General features: G+C 39.9%; 1 protein-coding gene across 2 annotated transcripts in view; it reads right to left on the bottom strand.

Moving 5' to 3' along the window:
• LOC150094577 (epithelial sodium channel subunit gamma-like) overlaps positions 1-26,774 on the bottom strand; it is a 391,842-nt gene that overhangs the window by 66,918 nt on the left and 298,150 nt on the right. For both annotated transcript variants that reach the window (XM_090412252.1, XM_090412253.1), the window contains one exon: positions 14,107-14,141. In XM_090412252.1, coding sequence (XP_090268378.1) covers positions 14,107-14,141 — 35 coding nt within the window. The remainder of the gene's footprint in view (positions 1-14,106; positions 14,142-26,774) is intronic.

Below are 26,774 nucleotides of genomic sequence, written 5' to 3'. Positions count from 1 at the left end.
TTGCACTGATTCAAATGATGTAGATATCTTGACTTAAACTGGCTAGCAGTATGGATTAAGGTAAATGGCTGCCAGTTTAACGTGGCTAAGTGTAAGGTGATGCACTTCAGGAGGATGAGATCACATGCTGTGTACTATATTAATGGAAATGAACTGAAGAAGTTGGCGAGGCAAGGGACTTGAGAGTTATTGTGGATAGAGAACTTAAGTTTAGAGAGCATGTTGCAAAGGCTGCCAAGACATCACATCAAATTACATGGTTGTTGATGATTGAATTTATTAATAAATTCTGTATAGTCACCATCTATATAACAGTGCTTAATAGTCCATTCAGTCTCTTTTATGTACTTCCTGAACTTGTGATAGTCTATTTGTTTGGACTGTCTTTTTGAGGTTTGTTGCCTTTATATGTTCTTCTTTTTTGTAGTCTATTCTTATAATGGCTCTGAGAAGCCTGTGGTCAGAATCTATATGTTTTGCCAATTGAACTAACATTTTGTAGTTGGTTTTAACACACTTCTACAGTGTGTTAAAATGTAGTCTGTTTCACTTTGTGTTTTAATTCTTTATTTTCCCCAAAATAAAGAATTAAATTCTTTATTTCTTTCTTTATTTTTTAATTCTTCCTTTATTTTTTAATTCTTTATTTATTTTAATTCTTTATTTTTCTTTATTTTCCGCAAAATAAAAAATTAACAAAATGTGGCAGGACTAATTAGGAAGTTTAATAACTGGAAATCAAAAATAGGAATTTCTAATTGGCTGATGTAATGAGTTTATCCGTCTATCAGAGTAATGAATTTATTATTATTATTATTATTCACAACCTTCATGGAGAGCAAAACAGTTATGCCTGAACAGTTGCCCCAGTCCTGAACTTTCAGGACCAGGGCAATTCGTGTATAGAAGATAATGAAGATAATGACTTCACATCACTTGCCTTAGTATCCCATAATGTAAAGTACATATCCTTATGGGTATATATAATGCTATGCATTATTGGAAGGTCACTACCCAGACCAAATTTGACTTAATTCAGGTCTCGTCAGTGGGAGCCAGACCCCAGAGGTGATACCAAGGTTGAAGTAATGCAGAAGTCAAATTTTCATATATGACTTGCCAAAAGATGTCACACTTTATTATTAATATTATTAAAACATTCTGGATTAGAGATAAGTTGTTGGAAGTTTTTTCAGTTGGTTATACTATAAATTAAAGATACCAAGAAATTATATACTTGGTTAATCCTTTATCCAAGTGTAAGCAAACAAAGTTTGGCTTGAACTATTTTCAGGACTGGGGCAACTCGTGTACAGAAGATAATGACTTCACATCACGTGCCTTAATATCTCATAATGCAAAGCACATATTCTTATGGATATGTATAATGCTATGCATTATACATACCCATAAGGGAAGTGACGCTTTCCATATTCCATATGGGAATCGTCACAACCCAGACCAGTTTCGACCTTTATTGAGGTCTCGTTAGTGAGTCAAACCAAGTATATAATTTCTTGGTATCATTAATTATGGGAAGGGTCACTACGCAGACTGGTTTCAACCTTTATTCAGATCTCATCAGTGGGTCTGGGAAATGATCCTTCCAATATTGAAAGTTTATTTTTCACTTGGTTAGAGTATAATAAAATTAGTTTAATCCTTTATCCAAGTGTGAGCAAACAAAGTTTGCACCTGAAAGTATCTTTAGGACTGGGGTAAGGTGGTACAACACCAAGGCAACTCGTTGCAAAGGTGGAGCAAGCTACCAATACTCCTGTCTCAGTATCTCCTATAATGCAAAACACATCTCCTTGCGGATGGTAGCTTGCTCCCCCTTTGCAACGAGTTTCCCTGGTGTTGTACCACCTTACCCCAGTCCTGAAGATACTTTCAGGTGCAAACTTTGTTTGCTCACGCTTGAATAAAGGATTAAACTAATTTTATTATACTCTAACCAAGCAAAAAATAAACTTTCAACATCTTTCTCTAAATCCAGAGTAATTTATTAAAAAAGGGTGGCACACCATTTGGCAACTCCTATAGGTAGAGATGACCTGCTAATGCTTCAGCCTGTATCTCCACCTGGGCCTGGCTCCCACTGAAGAGCGGCATCTCCTGGGCCAGTCTTCTACCCCATTCTAAGTCCCAGTGGTACCAGGTTTGTAAGTTCCTTATTTTGTTTCCTTTCAGTTCAACTGACCGGACCTTAAGTCCTTTGATTTTTATGTAATTTAAAAAAAAAAAAAAAAAGTTCTAACTGAAATTATTGTTTTCAAAACAGGTTAATGGATCTCCTTCATAGATAACTGACGAAATTATTAAGGATAAATTTATAAGTGAACTATTAGTCAAAATTTTTATGGTTAAATTTTCTTTTTTTTTAACAGATAAATTGAGAATATGTGTCACAGACCAATTAGCCATATAAGGCTAAACAGGTTGACTGAGGCCTCTTTTACCTCCTACTGTCCTACTCTATCTTTCATTATTCTCCTCTCTTAATGTTCGCTGACCCTCAGCATGCTTTATTCTCCAAAGGCCGATGATGAGAGACATGAACTCCCATTCGACCTCAATAAAGGTCAAAAGAAGCTTCCTCGTACAAAGCTTCTGGTGTTTTGGAGAGCGCTGTGCAAGGGGGGTGGGAATCCTTGTTTGTCAGCCTATTCTAAGCGGGTTTTTCAATGTACAGAAAGATGCTGCAGGACGTCTAGTCTCTATAGACTGGAAGTTTGGAGGTAGAGTCATCCGCTTCCTTAATGTATATGCCCCTAACAACATCCACCAGCGAAGCAGGTTCTTCACGTCCCTAGAACCTTATTTACACGGGGCTCAGTATATCATAGCCGAGGAGGGACTGGAACTTCATCGCTGACGTAAGATTTGACAAAGTTGGTGGCAGCAACAACACTGGTACCGGTGGCTCTAGGGAACTGCAACTGTGCTGTGATAATGTCGACCTCATTGACATCTGGAGGGAACACAATCCAGACACAGTGGGTACCACATGAGCGAGAGGAGGAGTCGCAACGCGACTCGACCGCCTTTATATCTCCAGGAACCTAGGGCCACGAGTTGTTTCGGTCAGGCATATAGCGGTTGGTAGCTTGATAACAGACCATGAAATGGTTCTCAAAAAAGTCGAAGTACCCGAGGTCGTAGAAACATCAAGAGGACCTTGGAAAATGCCTCCAAGCCTCCCCAAAATTTATAGCAAGGATTTGCAGCTGCTATGCGAAGGAAGGAAAAAGGCCGACTGGGACGCAAGGACCCAGTTCAAAACTGAGGCAAAAGAGCTCTTCCAAAACATCTCCAGAGAAAGAGCTCACATGCAAAGAAAAAAAAATGAGAGAGCTGTATCGAGAGCTAGGATGGTACCGGGCTAATCAGAGAAATGGTATTCCTAGCGATTCGCTTATTAAAGCCGTGGAAATCGAACTCGAGGCACTTCGATGGAAAAAAGTTGCCGAGCTCGATTTTTGTGCCAGACTGTTTCTCCGGCAGGCGGAAACACCGTCAGCCGCCTTTTACAATAAGCAGCGCATAGCAGCACAAGACGAGAAAACGGTTCGGCAATTCACGCTAACGGGCAAACACTCACAACCATGGGAGACATCCTGCAGCAATTTTCCCAGCATTACACGAGAATCTATTCCGATGAAGCTGAGGAGACAGGCGACTTCGGAGTGTGGAGCATTGACAACATGCCTGAACACCTCAGAACTCTTCAAAAGAGACCAATCACTTCAGAAGAGGTTACTCGAGCCTACAAACAGCTTAAGCTACGGAAAACCCCTGGCCTGGATGGGCTAGGCGTTGAGCTCTATCGCTCAGTCTGGAACTTCATCTTGCCTATCCTGGTCTCATTATTCAACAGATTCCTATTCACTGGTGACGTACCTGCTGACTTCGTTAGTGGGTACACAATTTTCATCCCCAAGAAAGGGAGAGACCTAAATAGCAGGGGTAGCTGGAGGCCCATTTCCTTGACTAACACAGACTACAAATTATTCGCAAGAGTGATTTGCAACCGTCTGAAGATGGGCATTGGGAATGTGCTAACCAGCACTCAAGTATACAGAGTTCCGGGCAGATCGATGGAGCTCAACCTCTTCCTGATAAGAGACCTTCTTCCCCTTGTGACAAACAAGGAACTCCCACTTGCACTCGTATCGGTAGACTTAGATAAAGCGTTCGATAGTGCAAAGCACAACTTCCTGCACTATATCCTAGAGAAAGTCGGAGTGGCGGCCTGCGTAAGGGAAGCAATCAAAAGCATGTATGGTAAAACAACAACGCATGTTGCGATTAATGGGTTTCTTTCAGAACCCATTCCCATATGCAGAGGGGTTCGGCAAGGCTGCCCCCTTAGCCCCTTATTTTCTCATTAGTACTAGATTAGTACTCATTAGTACTCTTTTAGTAGATTAGTACTCATTAGTACTCATTAGTACTCTTCTAAAAAAAATTGATGAGACGCGCACAGTAAGAGGAATACCGCTGCCCTTAGGCTCCAAACAGAGCAAAACTGTCGTATATGCCGATGACATCGTCGGAACACTTCGGGATTCCGACTCGATTTACATCTTCTTCGGCATACTGCGAAAGTTCAGCATGCTCAGTGGTCTTCACACTAATCCCGAAAAAACAAAAATCAAAATTTATGGGAAATTCGGCCCTGCCAGTCTTCCGTATGGTCTGAAACCCACAACTGGCCCATTAACAATACTAGGAATTCCCTTCCTAGAGACCCCAGTGTTGCAAACACAACACTTAATAGAAATGTATCGCGAAAAACTCAAACCCTTCAGTCCCAACTACCTATCGTTCGAAGGTAGAGCAACAGTTATCAAAACAGTCCTAAAACCGATGTTACTGCACACCATTAACCTCACAAACACACAAGACAACACCATTCACAAACATGTCACTGATTTTTTCTGGAACAACAGGAGGCACGAGGTGCGCAGGGCCTTTCTCCATCTTCCCCCCACACACAAGGGGGATTCGCCCTGCCAATCCTCAAATACTGCCACCTAACCAACACTGCTCAGACCATTAGGATTTTTCCTACCCTGCTTTGGGACCACTGGCCATGCTGGACCATGTGCAGAGACTGTGCCAGAGTGGTACTACACAATATGCAAACTTTTCAAAAAAATGGCAACAGATGGAGTTCGAGTGCTTCAGCTCAGCCCAAACAAGCTGTACTGGAAAATCTGGCACAAACGAAGAGGTGCTGTTCACCAACATAAAAAACAGCTGGGGGCAACCATTTCACCGGGACTTAGCCTGGAGAATCGCCTACAGCAGACTCCCGGTGAAACTGGTAAAATCAGCCTACCGCCGCAGACATCGTGACCATGCAACCCGTTCTGCGATGTCTGCGGCGCAGTAGAAACCGTAGGGCACTTCTTCTTCTTCTTTCACTGCCCGCCAGTACAGCGTGTTTGGCAGAGACTGGCTGAGGTGCTTGCGATCCCAGCGCTCACATTCGCCGAAGTAGTTTTGCTACAGTTTCCTCCCCCAGTAACCAAAAACAAGAAACACCTGATTTTCCTAATAAATGTGATTAAACACCACATTTGGAAAATCAGGAAAAAACACCTTCTTAACGAGGAGGATCGCATCTATCTCCGTGTTAGGAACTGTCTCTCAGCCTACCTCCGTCGCTTCCTGGAGCAGGAAAGGTGCTTATGGGGTGAAGAGCGGTTCCGGAGGAGATGGTGCGACCCACCAACCATCTGCCAGATTATACAGGGGGGAATCCGGTTGTGTCTGCTCCTATAACACCTTCAAGTTGTAGGTGTTGACGCTATCTCGATCTTCCTTCCCGATCAGCGTTTAACCCACAGGTATGTCTAATCCTTTCGCAGTTGAAAATTTTTCTGTCCCCAGGTTGGGGTTGACCTGAACAAACCCAGACTGCGAAGGCCAACATCAAGGTGGTCCCAAGCCCTTTTCAGGGCGGGGTCTTCCGGGCCGGGTCATCTCCCTTCTTTTCCTGGTTATACTGTTCTGGGTTTGCTTGGTAAACTCATTCCTCTATAGAATTGTCTTCCACATAGTCTTTAGATTTATTTACACTTGTTAAATTTGCTTAGTCTCTCCTTTTTTTCCTTTTCAGGATTTTTCCTTTTTTAAAAGTGAAAAATCAACGACCGTTTTAGAAGCACCCCTGGGGGGGTCAACAGCTAAAACAGGTCAGCTGAGGCCTCATTCATCTACTCTACTACTATGCACTCTATCTTTATTTCCTCTACTATTATCTGCTGAATCTCAGCCTATCTTACTCCACAGGCCAATGATGAGATAAGTTGAACTCACAAATTATTAAACTAGTCTGGGTAGTGGCCCTTCCCTTAATGCATAACATTAGACATATCTGCAAGGAGATGTGTTTTGTATCATAGGCGATACTGAGATAGGAGTGTTGGTATCTTGCTCCACCTTTGCAACGAGTTTCCCTGGTGTTGTACCACCTTACCCCAGTCCTGAAGATACTTTCAGGCACAAACTTTGTTTGCTCACACTTGGATAAAGGATTAAACTAATTTTATTATACTCTAACCAAGTGAAAAATAAACTTTCAATATTGGAAGGATCATTTCCCAGACCCACTGATGAGATCTGAAGAAAGGTTGAAACCAGTCTGAGTAGTGACCCTTCCCATAATTAACGATACCAAGAAATTATATACTTGGTTTGACCCACTGACGAGACCTCAATAAAGGTCGAAACTGGTCTGGGTCGTGACGATTCCCATATGGAATATGGGAAGCGTCACTTCCCTTATGGGTATGTATAATGCTATGCATTATACATATCCATAAGAATATGTGCAAACTTTGTTTGCTCACACTTGGATAAAGGATTAAACTAATTTTATTAGATCCTTCCAATAATGCATAGCATTATACATGCCCATAAAGTCATTATCTTCTGTACACGAGTTGCCACAGTCCTGAAAATAGTTCAAGCGCAAACTTTGTTTGCTTACACTTGGATAAAGGATTAAACCAAGTATATAATTTCTTGGTATCTTGAATTTATAGTATAACCAACTGAAAAACTTTCAAAAACCTATCTCTAATCCAGAGTATTTTAATACTAAGGTGTGACACCTTTTGGCAACTCATATATGAAAATTTGACTACTGCATTACTTCAACCTTGGTATCACTTCTGGGTCTGGTTCCCACAATGAGCAACCCTTTACTTTTTCACCTGAATAAAGGTTGAAACCAGTTTGGGTAGTGACCCTTCCTATAATGCATAGCATTATACATACCCATAATGATATGTGCTTTGCATTATGGGATACTAAGGTCAGCAATGTGAAGTCATTATCTTCTATACAAGAGTTGCCCCAGTCCTGAAAATAATTCAGGTGCAAACTTTGTTTGCTTACACTTAGATATTAAACCATTAAAAAAAACCAATTTAACCTCTTAGATATTATGATTAAACCAAGAATATAATTTCTTGGCATTTAATTTATAGAATAACCAAGTGAAAAAACTTCCAATGGCAAAAATTCTATCGTACCATTCCTTAGTCTCATTCATCGTTCGTGCTCTCACTATCCTATCAGGCAATGAATTTAATGGTCCAACCACCTTCCATGCAAACAAGCTACTCCTCACCCTCATACACTTCCAGGAATGCCCCTTGTCCTTGCTCTTTCCCCTTGTTCTACTATATGAGAGAATGCCCCAGTGTCAACTCTGTAACTAGCTCTTAATAGTCTAATGTTTTAATCATATCACCTCTCCAATCTATCTACAAAACTCTGCAGTTTGCACATCCTCAGACTATCCTCAGAGTTAATATTGTAGTATCATGATATCAGTCTTGTTATCCACCTTGTATCGTCTCCAAGGTTAATTTATCCCCTTCAAATCCCAGTGCTCAAACATGAGCAAAATAATTTGGTCAATTTTATAATGGAATCCTCACTCTTCTATCTCTTCTGGTCAACGTCCTTTTAAAATAGCTGGCATGGGTAGCTGAGTGGTTAGTGTATTTGCTCTCCAGCCAAAAGTCTGAAGGTTTGAATCCTGTTGTGGGCATGGATGTTTGCGATTGTCTGTGAAAATACTAGTGGTGGGCAGTAGATGGCATTGGTGTAGATTTGCTGTAGTTGGTGGATTGAATAGCAGAGACAGAGAGCGGTAGAGTAGGTGCCCTCCCTTGATGAGTCTTTGGACATCCTGGAGGTGTCACATAATAATAATAATAATAATATATATATATATATATTGCAGCAATCCTCTGGGTTACTTCACTACCTTTGTGATATGTCACCTAAACTTCAATTTCTATCAATCATCACTACAAGTTCACTTGCCTCCTCCACTTTTTCTAGTAGAGGTCTTCCAACAGAGTGTGCAGCTTCCCATTGATGTATCCAAACTTCAAGACCTTACATTTAGTTGCATTAAACTGACATTCCCATGCATAAGGGAAGTGGTCAAAGAGCATTTACAGGAGGTTATGGCTGATTGTATACCTAAGATCCAAATAATAAAACAAGTAGGGGTTAAATGGATGAATAACACCATTAAGCTTGACCTGCAAAAAAAGAGGGCTAGAGGGACAGGTGAACGGTTGTGTTTTCAGGGAGCTCCCGAAAGCTAAGTACAATTTTGAATGGAAATTAGAATATATGTTAAAATCATAACGTAATATTGTCTAAATTTGGTAGCTTGTTGTGTCTGTGTGATTTGGGTGTAAATTTTTTTAATTAATTTAGTATTTAACAATACGTTTCATAGATTTGAATATGGCGCCAATGCGAAGTAAGATAATGGAGTCCAAAAATACGACGCCATTGTTCAAAAACTATAATGTGAGAGAATTTGTCCAATGTGATGTGTGTGGAATGTATGCATTCCCGAATGAGGCTGGAGTTTGGATTGAAAGTGATAGTGGTGGGAGAATGTGTAGAAAGTGTATGCAAAGTGAGGAGTCGAAGTATGTGTCAGGTTGTGAGACAGTTATGGTTGAAGAAAGCCAGAATGCGAGTGAAAATAGTGGCTTGATAGGGAATTGCGGTGTACAAGATGGCAATGTGAGCGGTGATCCAAGAAAGAGTGAGAGCAATTATACAGAAAGAGAAAATGGTTTGAATGATAAAAAAAATGAGGAATTATTTGTAGGAAGTGAGATCGCTAGGTTGCGCGCAGTGATACAAAATGTGCAGCGGCAATTAGAGCACCTGCAAAACTCTTTCAAGAGTGATTCGGCTAACATAAATAAACAGCGTGGGAGAGTTTTCGAAATGAAGGAAAGAGTGTTGTATGGTGACTCGTTATTAAGAGGAGTAATAGATGGGAGTGTAACTAAATCGTACTTACCGGGTGCGAAATTTAAGGATGTAAGTGAGAGTATTAGAGTGCAAAAACAGAGGGTGAAAGAATTAATAATTGTGGCTGGTATGAATGAATTGAAAGGTGATAAATTTTTTATGAGAGAGGACTTGAAAGTATTGTTAAAAGTAGCGAAAGAAAAGAGTGACAGAGTTAGAATGGTGAGTCTGTTACCGCGGTATGACAGAGAGGAGTTTAGAAGGAGGGCCATAATCGCAAATGACATTATGTGCAGGTTATGCGGACGGTGTGGTGTGGAATTCGTAGACGTGTGGAATGAGTTTGATGGGCGAAAGGACTTATACAAGATGGATGGCCTGCATTTGAATGGGCTTGGTGTGCGGAGACTGGAAAAAGTGTTGCTGAATGAAGTGAAAATGGATGTGCAGAACCAGGGAAACTAGAACCACCAAGGAAGGGGGGAAGTGGATATCCAGACATCAGTGAGACAGTTGAGTGTAATAATGTATATAATTTACCTGAGCCAGCACTAAGGACAAAAAATGGGAATGGGACATTTAGAATAACGCATCAAGATAGGGGTGGGACAAAGGGATCACTGCAATTCATGTATACTAATGCCAGGAGTATTAGGAACAAGAAGGAGGAATTTTTGGCCTTGATTGGCTCTTCCTGGCCACAGGTTATTGGCATTAGTGAAACATGGCTGACGGAAGATGATATAGTTAGTGGGATAGAATGTGTAGGTTATAGTAGGTTTAGGAGGGACAGAGAGAATAAAATTGGGGGAGGGGTGTTATTGATGATAGCTGATGAACTGCAGCCAAGGAGGATTGAAGTATTGCAGGATAGTGAAAGGAGCTCATTTGAGGCTATTTGGTGTGAGATTGACACTGGCAGAATAAAATATACAGTTGGGTGCTGCTATAGACCAGGTGATGGAATAGATGGTGGAGATGGTATGCATAAACAAATTGATGAAATGAGTGGAAGGAGGGTAATTATTATGGGGGATTTCAACTATGGTAACATTGATTGGAAGGAGGAGAGGACACGTGTGAGGAAAGAAATGGATTTTATTCAATTATTAAGGGATAACTATCTGAAACAGCATGTAATTGAAAATACTAGGGGTGTGAGAGTGCTTGACCTGGTAATTGCATCTCAAAATTTGACTGTAATGAATATGACCATGTTGCCACCTATTGGTGAGAGTGATCATAAGGTCTCGACCTGGGAGGTGGCTAAAGGTGTGCAATTTGTGATTAAGACAGGGTATATGTGGAATTTCCATGCGGGCAAGTATGACAAGCTTAGGAGATTGCTTGGATCAGTGCCATGGCATGTACAACTGCAAGGGCTGGACGTCAATAGAGCATGGGAAGTGGTCAAAGAGCATTTACAGGAAGTTATGGCTGATTGTATACCTAAGGTCCGAATAATGAAACAAGTAGGGGTTAAATGGATGAATAACACCATTAAGCTTGACCTGCAAAAAAAGAAACAACTATGGAGGGAATTTAAAGAAAGGGGTGACCTGCAGGCACACGAACGGTATAAAGTGCAGGCCAGAAGGGTAACGAGTGTGGTAAAAACAGCAAAAGCCGATTATGAAAGGAAACTAGCTATGCAAGCAAAAGAGAATCCCAAACAGTTCTTTCAATATGCTGCAAGCAAGAAAAAAACTGTACATGGCAAAATGATTTTAAGGAATGACGATGGTAAAGAGTTCACTGAACCAGTCGATATAGTGGAGTTACTGAGCGCGCACTTTGCAAAAGTATATCATCCAGGTGGTGACGTTGAAAAAATGAAGGAATCATTAGTTTATACTGGAATTGTGATGAATGAAGTGGAGGTGAATAGTCTATTACAAAACCTTAATGTGAATACATCTGTGGGATTGGATGGTATACCGGCATGGGTCTTGCATGAAGCGGCTAAGGTGCCCTTGACCATGTTATTTAATCTGAGTCTCAGGTCTGGCTTAGTCCCGAAGGCGTGGAAAGAGGGGAAAATAGTTTCACTGCATAAAGGAGGATCCAAGACTATCGTTGCAAATTACCGACCGATCAGCATATCAGAAGTCGTTGTCAAGGTCTTGGAGAAAGTAGTCAAGGGAAAAATACAGGAATGGATTGATGAAAAGGAGATACTGTACAGAGGACAGCATGGCTTTGTGAAGGGTAGATCATGCCTCAGTAACCTGCTCAAGTTTTATAACAAGGTGACGGCTGAACTGGATAAGGGAAATGGGTTTACAGTGATACTGCTGGACCTGGCAAAGGCCTTTGACAGGATACCACATGGAATTCTAATCCGTAAACTACAACATATGGGAATGGATATAGGGTTGGTGAGATGGATAGCTGGGTAGTTCATGGAGAGATATCAAAGAGCAGTTTATTCAGGAGTTGAGTCCAAAAGATAGCCTGTGACTAGTGGTGTGCTGCAGGGTTCTGTTCTTGGACCACTGCTGTTTAATCTGTTCATTAACGATATAGGGAAGGGTCTAAGTGGAACAGTTCATTTGTTCGCTGATGATGCAAAGTTGGGTAGGGCGATAGTGAATGCAGAAGATGTCAAAGTCTTGCAAGATGACTTAGATCGATTCGAGTTCTGGACTAAGGAGAATGGATGTCAATTTAATGTGACAAAATGTAAGGTTATGCATTTCGGAGTGAAAAGATTAGCAGCAGTATACCACATTGGTGGAACTGTACTCCAAGAGATTGATGAGGCCAGGGACTTGGGAGTGTTGGTGGATAGGGAGATGAAGTTTAGGGGGCACATTGCGGAAGTAGCTAAATCAGCTCATCAACTCACTTGGTTGTTGAAAAATACCTTGACGAGCAGAGAAAAACAAGTTATTGTACCTCTGTACCGAGCCCTGATAAGACCTCATCTCGACTACTGTGCCCAGATTTGGTCACCTCGGTTCCTTCTTGATGTGGAGGAGGTGGAGAGGATCCAGAGGCGAGTGACTAAGATGACAGCAGGGCTATGGAATGAACCATATGAGAACAGGTTGAAGATTTGTTGGTTGCAGAAAGTAGTTGATAGGCGGAAAAGGGGAGATATGATTGAGACATTCAAATTGCTATAAGGATTCTATAAGATTAATTCACAGGATATTTTTGAGATCAGGACTGGTGGTAGGAGAACTAGGGGACACCCATGGAAGCTGGGCAAGAGCATGGTTAGCAGGGGTGTTAGAGCTGGGTTCTTTACTTTTAGAGTGGTAAATGAGTGGAATAAGCTGCCAGAGTCTGTTGTGGGTGCTATGATAGTGAGTGAGTTCAAGGCAAGGTATGATAGATACTGTGAGAATGTTGAACAGTTGTGTGAACATGATGTTTAGGGCCTCCCTCGATGAGTCTAAGGACTCCCTGGAGTAGCCCGTAGTAATAATAATAATAATAAAGTAATAATTTGTCCATCTATCTAGATTCTTCAAATCTTCTTGAAATGTTACCACATCAGCACTATTACTAGTAACCCTTCCCAGATTCACATCATTTGCAAACAACTCTCTCCCTGAAATTCAATGACAATGTCACTCATATAAAGATTAAACAATACAGGTCCCAATACTGAGCCCTGTGGTACCCTCCCCACTTGCAACATTCTGCTTCCTTGATACTGATCTCTCATACACAACTCTCCAATATCTATTCAGACAGCCTGAATAGATATTGGAGGATTTATGTTTTTTTTTTTTTTTTTTTTTTACTACAAGAGGTCACGATAGGTAGGATAGTATGGTGATGTTTTCTTTTGTGTAGCATGTATGAGTATATATGTATACTCTTCTAAAGATGACCTTAATGTAATGATCAAAACATAGAAGATAATTTTAATGTTATTGAAGTTGTTTATCTCAAAGCATTAGTCAATTTCATAACTCTAATATAATAACACTCCAGTGAGTGTGTGTTGAAAAATCACACTCTGAAACAGATGATATTAACTGATAACTTACTACACTGAGCAACAGAGAGAATCGGCATCATGGTATGTTATCACTAAGAAGATCTGCTAGAGAAAATGGAGCATGAATTGTGAACTGAATGAAGTTTGAGCAATGTATGATATAGTGATTGACAGCCAATAGTAAGTCCAGTGACTCCATGGAGGTTCTAATACAACATGAATACTAAATCTGTTGTAAGCTATCTGTTGTAGTTATGGCAAACAAAATGTAGCTCCAAATTATCAAAATATGAGCATTTCAGATATTTATAGTATCTGTAATTCCATATGTCTCGTTAATAAAATCAGGAAAACATAACATTATACAAGTCCGTTTCATTTCTCTGAAGTTGCAAGTTAATATAAAACAATGAAAGTTTAAATAAATTTTCAGTTTTTTCAAAATTTAAAGTCCTGATGAATTTTACATACAAAGAAGTAAAATGCAATACAAATGAAAGAGATTATTCAAATGACAAAACACACAACAGTTAGCTTTCATAAAGATATTTGTCAGTTCTTGCTTTGGGTTTCAGAAATAATGAAGAATTTATATGCTTTCTCAAAGAAAGAGGAGCATTTAGTCATCTGTTTCTCGAACTGTCCAGACATATTTTGTCATTAGCATCAAAAAGAGTGTAGAGTAGAAGAGAGACCACTATTCCTCATTGCTGAATTCTTCAAGTGAGCATGAACAACACCTTGAAACAGTGATTATGCTTATTTTACAACAATGAATTTTATTTGAAAAAGCAATTTCATGCAAAATTCATGCCAGGTAAAATATAAACAGGACTTACTTTTCTTCTCCTGAGATTCCATTGTTGCAGTTAGCCTTAATTAAATAGAATTATAAGTAGTAATGAATTTTTGGTACCCAGAATCATCACCAATAATATAATTATTTGCTATTATCATGTTGTTCATTATGCTATTATCACCTCAGTGAAATTTTTTGGAATTTCAAACCAATTTAGCACATACAAAATGCTAAATTTACAAAATGCCTCTGATATGTAGTGAGTTCCATTCTTCCACCTTGATGTCATAAACAATGATGTCATAAAATTATATTTGTGAGTTTGCTGCTCTTAATTAATTTATAACAAATTACTAATTATTATCATGTCTCTAGCCAATTGCATGCAATTCAAGGACTCACTGCAGGAAGCCAACACTATTGTTTGTGCAATATCTATCATGTCTTCTTGAACTAATTTACTGACAAAGAATTTATGCCCAATCTGGCAACATATACCACCCAATCCGAAAGGCAAAAAATCTAATCCTCACACCTTTGCTAACCATATTCTACTTATTTTCTCCCTGCTTATCATGTATCAAAATATTTCTTCAACATCAATGATAAAAAAAAAACCTTTAGTGACTTCCATGTTTCTATAATATCTGATCTCTTTTGCTTGTGAACAAAACTATGTAATTCACAATCTTTAGTCTATTGACTCATAGTGAGCATTCCATATACCAGTTACTATCTGGTCACTTTGCTGTAGATTCTTTACACAACTTCCTCCCCTCCAAATAATTCAAATGACCAGAGACCTGCACACAGAAATCCAGATGGAGGAACATTATTATTATTATCATCCTAAGGCCCCCATGGAATCAAAGACTCGTCTAGGAGGTCTCTTTCTCATACAGCAGCTCATCATACCTTGCCTTAAGCACATTCAAATTCTCTGCAGACACCACACTCTCAGTCAAGGCATTCCAATCATTCACAACTCTGCATGCAAAAAATCTGCTTCTCACTCCCTTGTTTGCCCTCCTTATACAGCTTCCAGGGATGACCTCTTATTGTCCACCAATCTCCCACCATTTTATGAAAAACCTCTTAAACATTGATCCTATAACAATTCCTTACTACCTTGTACATCTCTATCATATCACCCCTCTTCCTCCTATCCACTAGACTCTGTAAATTGCATTGTCTCAAACTTTCTTCATATTCAGCATTCCAGAGATCAGAAACTACCTTAGTCAACTGCCTTTGGATCCTTTCCAACATTTCTTTGTCCTTTTGAAAACCAGGTGACCAAATCTGTGCACAGTAATCCATATGTGGCCTAATCAAGGCCATATACAATGGAAGAAGAATCTTCTTACTTCTACAAGTCAATGTCCTCTGCATCGTTCCCATAATTCCTTGTGTTGTCCTCAATTTGGCAGTGTGTCCTCTAAATTATAGATCCTTATACACCATCACCACAAGATCTCTTATTTCCTTCATTTCCAACAATATATTCCAAGCATAAATTCTACATTCCATCTTTGTTTCCCAAATATTAAAATCTTACATTTCACAACATTGAACTGGCATCCCCACTCTGGTACCCATTCACTAAATCTATTCAAGTCTTCTTTTAAGGACAGAACATCTACTCTACTCCTTATAGTTTGTCCCAACTTTGCATCATCTGCAAACAGCTGTATATTTCCCAATATCACATACAGGTTAAACAGCAATGGCCCTAAAACAGATGCCCGAGTCATACCACTAGTGACTCTCCTCTTCCGGGATATTACTAGCCCCATACATAATTGCTGATACGGTATCAGCAAGTTATGTATGGGGCTAGTAATATCCCGGAAGAGGAGAGTCACTAGTGGTATAGGTATCAGTGATACCTATATCAGATAGCCAATTTCCAATCCAATACACTGGTCTAATATCCAACTCCATCTGCTCTAATTTCACTGTGAACTTATGTGGTAATCTATCAAAGGCCTTTGCAAAATTTAAGTATATTACTGTGTATTCATCTCCTTTGTCCAATGAAGCCATCACCCGATTGTAATAAGTAAGTAGATTACTAAAACACAACTTCTCTTTAACATCAGTTTCTTATTATTTATTATTATTATTATTATTATTATTATTCAGGCCTCCAAGGAGTCAAAAGACTCATCGAGGGAGGTCCTTCCTAAGACATAAAGTCTGTCAAGACTCATCGAGGGGAGGTCCCTCCCCCCTGAGAAACACAAAGTCTATCATACGACTCTTTAAACTCACTGACCGTTCTCGCTCTCACCACTCCATCAGGCAATGCATTCCACGGCTCAACCACCCTCCACACAAAGAAACCACTCCTTACCCTCTTGCTCACAGTTTCCTTTCGTAACTTCCAGGGATGGCCTCTTGTCATCACTCCTTCCCACTGTTCAACCAAGCAAAAGAACTCCCCACTGTCAATCCTGTAACCACCTCTCAACAGTTTAAAAGTCTCAATCATATCACCTCTCCTTCTTCTATCCACCAAACTCTGCAGTCCACATTCTCTCAGCTGATCCTCATAACTATCCTTGTACAGTCCTGAAACCATCTTTGTCATCCGTCTTTGTATCCTTTCCACAGTTAATTTATCCCCTTCAAATCCTGGGGACCAAATCTGAGAACAATAGTCCAAGTGTGGTCTGATCAGAGACTTATACAATGGAATGATAACCCTCTTATCTCTGCAGGTCAGTGTCCTTCTCATATATAGAGGGATAATATCGTCTTTAGCTCTACTAATCAGCGTGTTCTTCAACATCCAAGTAATCCTTTATGTTTACTTTTTCAAACACAAATAGTAAACAATAATCCCACTCTCTGCACAAAAGCTTAATCTAGTTTGGAAGACAATTGACTTATAACACCAGACTGCATAATCTTATTTTGACAAACAGAATCATGTTTGTACTTATGCAATCATTCCCTAAAAAGTATATATTTTTTCTTTAATCTAATGAATTTTTTCCTGGATACATATATTTCACTTTCTTTGTCTGTATATTATTATTATTATTAAAATAAACATACATACATACATCTTCAAGGCCCCACCTTTCCTAATTGGGTTGTGGGGGCAACAGCTGCAAGAGGCACTTACAATTGTCACGATCCTCAGCCACCAAGCTCAGGTGTTCTGGTGGGATTCCTAAACGTGTCCACCCAAGGTTTTGGATATAATCTATCCAGCGAGTCCTTGGCCTTCCATGAGGCCTCCCACTGTCTGGCTTGGCAAAGAGGGCCTGCTGAGGGAGCCTCTCTTGTGGCATTCTGACCAGATGCCCGTACCAACGGAACTGTGATTCTCTCAACATGGAGAAGCAGCAGTTGAGTATTGTTAAATTGTGAATGAAGATATTTATATATTATAATACTTCATTCACATTTAACATAATCCACCATGTCATAAGCAAGACTTGTAAATATTATTTGTTGTTAGTCTGCTTGTAAATATATTATGCATATAAATTCTTTGAATTTTGTTTGTTATTAATTAATTATTTAATCTTAGAATATGTAATGATAATGAAAAGACTCTATATAAATATGTCATTCATTTTAATTAGTTTACTCTGTAAAATTTATTATAAGAAACTGTATGTATGTAAATTTAAATATATTTTATATGAATTGTAAAATATCCTTTTATTTTATTTCTGTAAGTGAAAGTAAATTTAACAAATTCTGCTAACAAGATTTGATTGGTCACTGTCAAGGAAATGGAGTTAATTTTAGATAGCACGTGGTGGAGCGTGAGCTATGGTATTCGAAGGGAGAAGGAATTGATATGAGCTGGACTGGCTAGAACTGGATTTTGGCAGGAAGAATGAAGGTATTTTATTGGAAAACAAAAGTAAATGGGGGAAGCATTCAGGACAGCAAGGAGTAAAGTAAAGGGGTGGCAGCAAAGGGATTTGGATATGCTGTAAATAGATTAGGAAGGAACTGGGAAATTAATAGGTAATTAGGAATATTTATACGGAATTCTAAAATTACGACGAATTCCAATTGTTTTGAGGAAGAATAGTACAAGGCTGAATTTAATGCATAGAAGTAAACAAGGAATAAGTAGATTACCTAAAACGAGTGCATCAAGACTTGTGAAGCTCTATGTTTAATTAAGTTATATTGTGAAGATTCCCTTTGAATAGTGTTACTTCAAATGATAGTTAACTTCAGTTTTATGTGTGCCTATAGTGAATCCGATGTGCAAAGGATGTAACCCGGTAAGAGCAGTCCATTTTTTTTATATTTCAGCGTGAAGAAATAAGAGTTAGCTCCACCTGATATATCTTAACACTAACTGTGGCATTCTACTAAAATGAGCCAAAGAATGGAGATTTAAAGTGTTTCCCCCTTGAAGTGATAACTGCCTCTTAATTGAATTAAGTGTTTGTTGATTGACTAAGAGAGAATTAGAGGGTTCTACTATAAGAGTATTTACTGTAAGATTCTGTAACATTGAACTGTGTGAACCATTTTAATTATTCGGAAGAATGTAGAATTGACAGCTGGATGTCTGATGTCTAATGTTTTATTTTTATGTTTGTTATAAATACCTGAACTAAGTTGATTTGCATTATCTTGTTTTCAAAGTTATACTTAATGTACATGTTATATAACACTGCATTAAATGTTTTGTTTTATTGATTCTAATTTGGTGTTTGCCTGATTCTCCTTCATTACACCGCTCATAAAAAATATCGGACCTTGCGGAAGCCTTAAATGATAATATAAACTCGGCCTGTATAAAGTGAGATAGAAAAAGTTAATTGATGATTGATTCCTCTATATTATATAGACTAGTCTGAATATAGGGTGGCACAGGATAATATAAATTTCTCTATATTCAGATCAGTATCATTCAGCATCTAACAAATAAAAACGGATAATTTAAATAAGAATAACGTTCCAACAAGATGGTGGATTCAAAGCCAGGATGCACGATCCAACAGTATTGAGGGTTTCCCGAATTACAGAGCTTCTGACTCTGTCGAGTCTTGTCAGCCCCACAACGCCTTGAAGGAACCTCAATTTCAGTCGCTTGGATTCGTATCCACATTCTTTCGGTGATTACCGAACTCTCATGACCATAGGTGAGGATGGGGACATAGACTGTGTTGAAGACAGCCAGCTTTGCCATCTGGCTTAACTCCCGCTTCAATACTACCGAACGGCCAAGCTCCTGCAATATTGAGATTGCTAAGCCAATTCAAGTATCTAGCTCTACGTCCCATTTTCCATCATTCGTGAATATGGACCCAAGGTATTTAAACTTCTCCACCTGCCTCATTGGGACTCCACTTACACACAGAGTTCACTGAGATGGTTGTCTTGAGACCACAAATGTTTCAGTTTTGGCCACACTGGTCTTCATTCCGGTGTCTGCACAAACAGCTACAAACCTATCCAGGGTCCGCTGGAGATCATCTGTGGAAGAGCTAAGCAGAACTAGGTCATCTTCGAAAAGCAGACGTCCAATGCTGCATCTTCCAATTCTGACATACACTCACTGCCTCGACTGTGCCTATCAATCCAGTCCATAAATATTATGAAAAGGAGGGGTGACAAAACACACCCTTGGCAGAGGCCAAAGGAGACTGTGAACGGTTCAGACTTTGTGCTGTTTACCCTGACACAAAACTCTGGGTATTCATACAGGGACTTGATGGCAGCTAATAGTTGGCCATCCACTCCATACTCCTGTACTACTTGCCAAAGCTTATCCTGAGGAACCCGGTCATATGACTTCTCCAAGTCCACAAAACATGTAGACATTCTTGGCATATTCCCAAGATTTCTCAAAGACTTGCCTTAAAGTGAAGATTTGGTCAGTTGTGCTTCTACCAGGATGAAAGCCACATTGTTCTTCCTGGAACTTTGACTCAACTATGCTCCTGCACCGTCTTTCCAAGCACTTAGCATACACTTTCCCAGGCAGGCTGAGCAGAGAGATGCCACGATAGTTACTGCAATCCTTCTGGTCTCCCTTCTTGAAGACTGGTATTATTATGCCTGTCTGCCATTGCTTTGGTGCTCGCCCAGATATCCAAGCAGCCTGACATACTCGAGTAAGCCAGAGAACACCGTCTCATTTTAAGGCTTTTAGCATTTCGGGCCTAATTTCATCATCACCAGCAGCCTTGCCTGATTTTAGTGATTTTATTGCTAAATGGACCTCTTCTGCTGTGAGACTAGTCATTGTCCCGATCTGCACCTCTTGGATGTCCACAACTGCTGGGCCATCCGGGTTAAGAAGGCTCTCAAAGTATTCCCTCCATCTGTGGAGGATATCCTTCTCAGCTGTTAAAAGTGCACCATCAGAGGCCTTAACTACCCTTGCTGTGCACGATTTCCTCCCTCGAAGGCGGCGGATGGTCTGTCAGAATACTTTGTTTGCATTTGCATAGGATGAGTCTAATCTTTCTCCAAAGGATTCCCAAGCCTTCTGCTTTGCTGTCTTTACTGCCTCAGCAGCAGCTTTTGTGCCTCAGCATACTGCAAACGCATCTCAGGTGACCTGACCCTAAGCCATGTTAGGTAGGACTCCTTTTTTGCCAGGACAGTTTTTTGGACTTCTTGGTTCCACCAAGGTGTCCTTTTTTCACTGCCCAATGCCATGGCGAGCCGCTTTCTGCCACAGCATGAGAGTGCAGAGGCAGTGACAGCTGTTCTGAACAGCTTCCGCTCCTCCTCAACATCTGCAGTATGCTTGGGAATCTCTTTGAACCTGGTGGAAATGTCATCTGAAAAATTCTTCCTCACAGCCTCATTTTCCAATGTCTCCCATTTCACTGCTTAGGCCTACTAGCATTCACATGTTTATTAAAATAAACATGTGAACTAAAATTTTTACACGTAACTATTAACTCTTTTTTGCATATATTATATATTAAAAAAGTGTAAGCAATACTCTGTACTGAAAATTGTATAATACTGGACTGCTTGTGATTATATCCCACTGAGTACATATAATTTCCTTGAAAGAGAATAAATTAGTTTTGTTGTCATAAAAAAAATTATCATTAACAAATGTTTATTATCACCTAATTTTATCATTACTTGGTAATTTACCTACTAACAATACATTCTTACTACTTTTGGTACTAGCAATATGTATATTTATCTGAATAATGCATGTAATTTTTTACTATATATGAATTGTATAAATGGAAAATTTATAGAAATTTAAATGCTCTTGTATGATAACACTTGAATCAATCTTTGAGAAAAAATGTAAACTGCTAAATGCAAATAACATTATTACAGTAACCTTCATGAAATCAGTGGACTTAACGTGGGAGGCCCAATTAACCATAAACATGTCTACTGTACGTCCACAGATGCGAGCCCCTTCGACACTTCTGAGGATGTCAGAAGAAGGAGAATTCATTCCGATAATACGGCAATCAATCTGTCTTGTGGGATGAGTTGTTTATTATTACAAGTTGGAAAATTAACTTTTCTTTTATGAACATTATTTTGGGAATGCTAGAAGAGGAGAGAATGGAAACTGTAGGAGAGAGAGAGGTATGGGAATGCTAGAAAGAAGAATAGAAACAGTAGAAGAGAGGGAATGAGAGAGAGAGAGAGAGATGGGAATGCTAGAAGAGGAGAGAATAGGAGCAGTAGAGGAGATGGAATGAGAGAGATGTATGGGAATGATAGGAGGAAAGAATGGGAATGGTAGAAGAGAGGGAACAAGAGAGAGAGAGAGAGAGAGAGTTATGAGAATAACACAAGAGGAGAGAATAGGATAAGTAGAAGAGAGGAAATGAGAGAGAGTTATTGGAGTGATGGAGGAGGAGAGAATGGAAACAGTAGGAGAGAGAGAATGGTGAGAGGTGTAATGTATGGTGACTCAATGATCTGTGGTGTGCAAGATAGGATGTGTGAGGAGTGTTTGCCTGGAGGAACAATAGAGAATGTGGCTATGGCAATTAAGAGGGGTGAAAGGATGGATGAGATGATTGTGATGGTGGGTATGAATGACTTGAGAGGCAGTGTAAATCAGGCAGCGAGAGCTCTGAGATTCTTGCTTGAAGTTGTGCAAAAGAAAGTGCAGAGAGAGAAATTTGTATGTGTGTTGCCCAGGTATGATAGTGACGAGCTGAGCAGAAGAGCAGCAATACTAAATCACATAATAGCCAGAATGTGTGAGAAGAGAGAGTTGGAATACGTGGATGCTTTCAGGGCATTTGAAGACAGAAGGGAACTGTATGCTAGAGACTGCTTGCATTTGAATGAGGAAGGACGAAGGCATCTGGAAAGATTGTTGTTTTCTGAACGAGTCTGTGTATCAATACAGGGAAATTAGAATTCCAGGGTAGATGGTAGCAGGGATAGCCTCTTGTGGGAATGGGTGCTTGGGGGAAGGGGGACGATGTCAGGAAACACTGAGCCCAGGGGGGTCGAGAGGGGGCAATGATAGGTATAGAAGCAGTGACATTTTAATGCTCTATACTAATGCCAGGAGTATCTGAAACAAAGGAAATGAATTGGTGGCGCTGATAGCATCAACCTGGGAAAAAATTATTGGGATTCTAAGACATGGTTGACGGAGGATGATATAATAACTGGAACTGAAGTGGCAGGGTACAGTATTTTTCGACAGGATAGGAAAGGAAAACGTGGTGGTGCAATACTGCTTATGATAAGTGATGACTTATGACCTCTTAGAATAGAGGCTTTGGAAGGCAGTGATGCAAATGATTTTGTAAGCATATGGTGTGAGATAGAAGTGGCCAAGACAGGATATTTATTGGGGTGTTGTTATAAACCAGGGAGCACAGAGGGTGGGGAGCAGGAGATGTTTAGGCAGTTGAGCTTGGCAAGTGCAAGAAGAATGATTGTTCTTCCCAGCTTATATAGTAGTATAAGCTGGGAAAAGGAAAATGCAAGTAGTAAAAAGGGATGGAATTTCTGGAATTCTTGAGGGACAAATGTCTTCAGCAGCATGTGATGGAGGGAACAAGAGGTTCAAGAGTTTTGGATTTGGTCATAGCATCAGAAGAGCTGACATCTCTCCCACCAGTTGGAGAGAGTGACCATGAGGTTTTGACTTGGAAAATGAACAGACATGCAGGTGTATCAAAGAAAAGGGAATATATGTGGAATTATAAGGTGGGTGATTATAGTAGTCCCTGGTATCAACTAGGGGAAGTTCCATGGAGGGCAGAATTGGAAGGACAGGATATCATTAGTGCTTGGGAAAGTGTGAAAGAATATTTTTTAGCAGCAATAGTAAGCTGTATTCCATGGGTGAAGAAGCGGACACAATTTGGTGTAAAGTGGATGACAAACGATATCAAACAGGAACTGCAGTTAAAAAAAGAGATTATGGAAGATATACAAGGAGCGGGGTGGAGGACAGATACACAAAGAATATAAGACGCAGGCCAGGAGAGTGACCAGAATGGTGAGGAAGGCAAAATTGGAATATGAAAAGAGATTGGTACTAAGATCAAAAGAAAATCTAGGGATTCTTTAGGGATTTTTTAACTATGTGTCAGTATGGGTCAAAACGATTGTGGAAGAATGACATTGCGGGATAAAAATGGGAATAGAATGACTGATGCAGAGGACATAGCGGAGTTATTCAATGAGCACTTTATTGGAGTATTTCATCCTGGAGGAGTTTTTAATACTAGAGGGATAGGGCAGGATCAGGGTTTACAAGTGCAAGAGGAGAGTGTGTTCCAAATACTGAGTACACTGGATACCAATAAAGCTGTTGGACTGAATGGTATTTCAACATGGGGTTTTTGAGAGAATGTGCTAAATAACTGACATCTCCATTGACCTGGCTTTTCAATAAAAGTCTGGCTGAAGGAAAGGAACCCAGAGAATGCAAGGAAGGTAAGATAGTGTTGTTGCATAAGGGCGGTAGCAGACTGTAAGTGTCTAATTATAAGCCTGTTTGTGTGTCATCAGCAGTTGTTAAGGTCTTGGAGAAATCAGTGAGAGAATATATATATATACAGCATTGGGTAAATGAGGGTAATGTTATCTGTGAGAATCAATATGGATTTGTTAAGGGGCGCTCTTACTTTAGTAATAAAGTGACAAGAGCAGTTGATGAGGGAAAGGCATATACTGCCATTTTTTTGGATTTTGCAAAGGCGTTTGACAGGGTGCCACATGATAAGCTCATATTTAAGTTGCAGCACATGTGTTTAAATGTAGGGTTAGTCACATGGATTCAGGATTGGCTGACTGATAGGTATCAGAGAGTTGTGTATGATGGGACAATATCAAGGAAGCAGAAGGTTATGTGGGGTTCCACAGGGGGGGGGGGGGGCTCAGTACTGGGACCTGTATTGTTCAATCTTTATATAAATGGATTGCAAGGGAACATTCCATTGTTTGCTGATGATGTGAAGTTGGGAAGAGTTATCAGTAATAGTGGAGATGTGGCAGCCCTGCAAGAGGCTTGTCTTGTCTCCCAATACAAGAGCTGTATTGGGAGATAAGAGATCTGGGGTGATGACTGATAGAAAACTGAAATTCAGGGAGCATATTGCAAAAGTGGTGAGCGTAACTCAGAGGATTGCTGCAATACTGAGAAGGACGATGACTTGCAGAGATAAAAGAGTTATCATTCCATTGTATAAGGCCCTGATCAGACCACACTTAGACTATTGTTCTCAGATTTGGTCCCCAGGATTTGAAGGGGATAAATTGACTGTGAAAAGGGTACAGAGGTGGATAACAAAGATGGTTTCAGGACTGTACAATGTGAGTTATGAGGATTGACTGAGGAAATGTGGACTGCAGTCAATTCTCATTTGGTGGATAGAATAAGGAGAGGTGATATGATTGAGACTTTAAACTGTTGAGAGCCAGTTACAGGATTGACATTGGATAGTTCTTTCACTTGGTGGAACGGTGGGAAGGAGCAATGATGAGCGGGTCATCCCTGGAAGTTACGAAAGGAGGCTGTGTGCAAGAGGGTGAGGAGTGGTTTCTTTGCATAAAGGGTGGCTGAACCTTGGAATGCATTGCCTGAGAGAGTGGTTAGAGTTAATGGGTTGGAGTTAGTAGGGATGGTTAATGGGTTCATGGAGTGGTATGATAGACTTTGTATTTCCTAAAAATGACCTCCCACAATGAGTCTTTTGACTCCATGGAGGCCTGGATAATTATAATAATAATTTTACGTATATAGCATGTGATTTCGCGTGTTGGTGACCAATTCATACATCCTTCATTTCTTTCTCCCCTTCAGCATGAATTGACTATTCTTAGCACACTGCCAGACCGGATTCTATGAACTGTGGGCATACAATATCATACTGATTCTAAAAATCATTTACTCTACCTATTCATTAATGTACTCTGGCAAGCATTCCACTCACCAACTCTCCATATGAAAAATCTACACCTCACTTTCTTCACCACATTTTTATAAAACTTCCAGGAATGGCTTCTTATTCTTTCCATCTTACCATCCCCCCCTTTTTTTTAATTCCTGCTGTATTAATCTGGTAAAATCTCCTAGCAAACTTTAGGGTCTCTATCATATCTCCTCTTTTTCTTCTATCAATTAAACTCTGTAATCTACATTCTCTCAAGTGCTCTGCATAACTAACACTACAGTGTCCCAATGTCACCATGTTTATTAATCTTTGGATCCTCTCTCTCTCTCTACTGTTTCCACATCACAATGAAAACTAGAGAACCAAATGTGAGCACAACAGTCCATGTGTCTCTCACCAATGCCTTCTATAGAGGTACCTCCTTATCCATGTTATCAACATCCGACCTCCATAGCGTCAGAAACTTATCGTGGGAGGTACACACTATCGCACACAAAGCTCATCCAACCATACCTTATACTCATTCAATGGGTCTAGGTTCACAACGCACTCAGGCAATGCATTCCACTCACCAACCGCTCTCCATGCAAAGAACTTATTCCTCACTCTTCTGCTCTCATCTTCATTATACAGTGATGGCATCTTGTTCTACCCCCCCATTCAATGAAAAATAGCTTCCACATCATTCATCCCAATAACAACCCCTGACTAGCTTATACGTCTCAATCATATCTCCCCACCCCCCTCTTCCTCCTATTCATGAGACACTGCAACTTATATTCTCTCAATCTATCCTCGTACTCCATTTCAAAGGCCACTGACAATCTTTGTGAATCTTCTCTGGACCCTTTCCAACATATCCTCGTCATCATGAAAACCCGGTGACCAAATCTGTGCACAATAATCCATATGAGGCCTGATCAAGGCCTTATAAAATGGCATCATAACCTCTATTTCTTCATTGTCAGGGTCCTCGAATCACTGCTATTATCAGATGAGATGTCTTCACAACTTTTGCAATATGGCCCCTGAATTTCAGGTCCATGTCCACCATCACTCCTAGATCTCTCATCTCCTCTACTTCCTTTAACGTTTTCCCACCAAGTATATACTCTGCATCCCATCTTTGCTTACCAGATCTCAAAAACTCATGCTTTGCAACAATGAACTGACAGTTCTACTTACCAGTCCATTCATGCAATCTATTCAAGTCCTCTTGTAAGACCATAACTACCATCAATGCCAATCCCATCTTGTGCAGTTTATTACACAATCTGTCATTATGTATTATATCAATTGCCTTTGCAAAGTCAAAGAATATCACTGTATATGTGAAACTCCATTATTCAACACATTT

This window comes from Typopeltis vanoorti, chromosome 22 (genome assembly GCF_054136105.1).
Source record: "Typopeltis vanoorti isolate ZY-2024b chromosome 22, IOZ_Tvanoo_1.0, whole genome shotgun sequence".
NCBI classification, from domain to species: domain Eukaryota; kingdom Metazoa; phylum Arthropoda; class Arachnida; order Uropygi; family Thelyphonidae; genus Typopeltis; species Typopeltis vanoorti.
The sequence above is the reverse complement of the archived record's forward strand: the minus strand, read 5'-3'. Positions and strand labels throughout refer to the sequence as shown.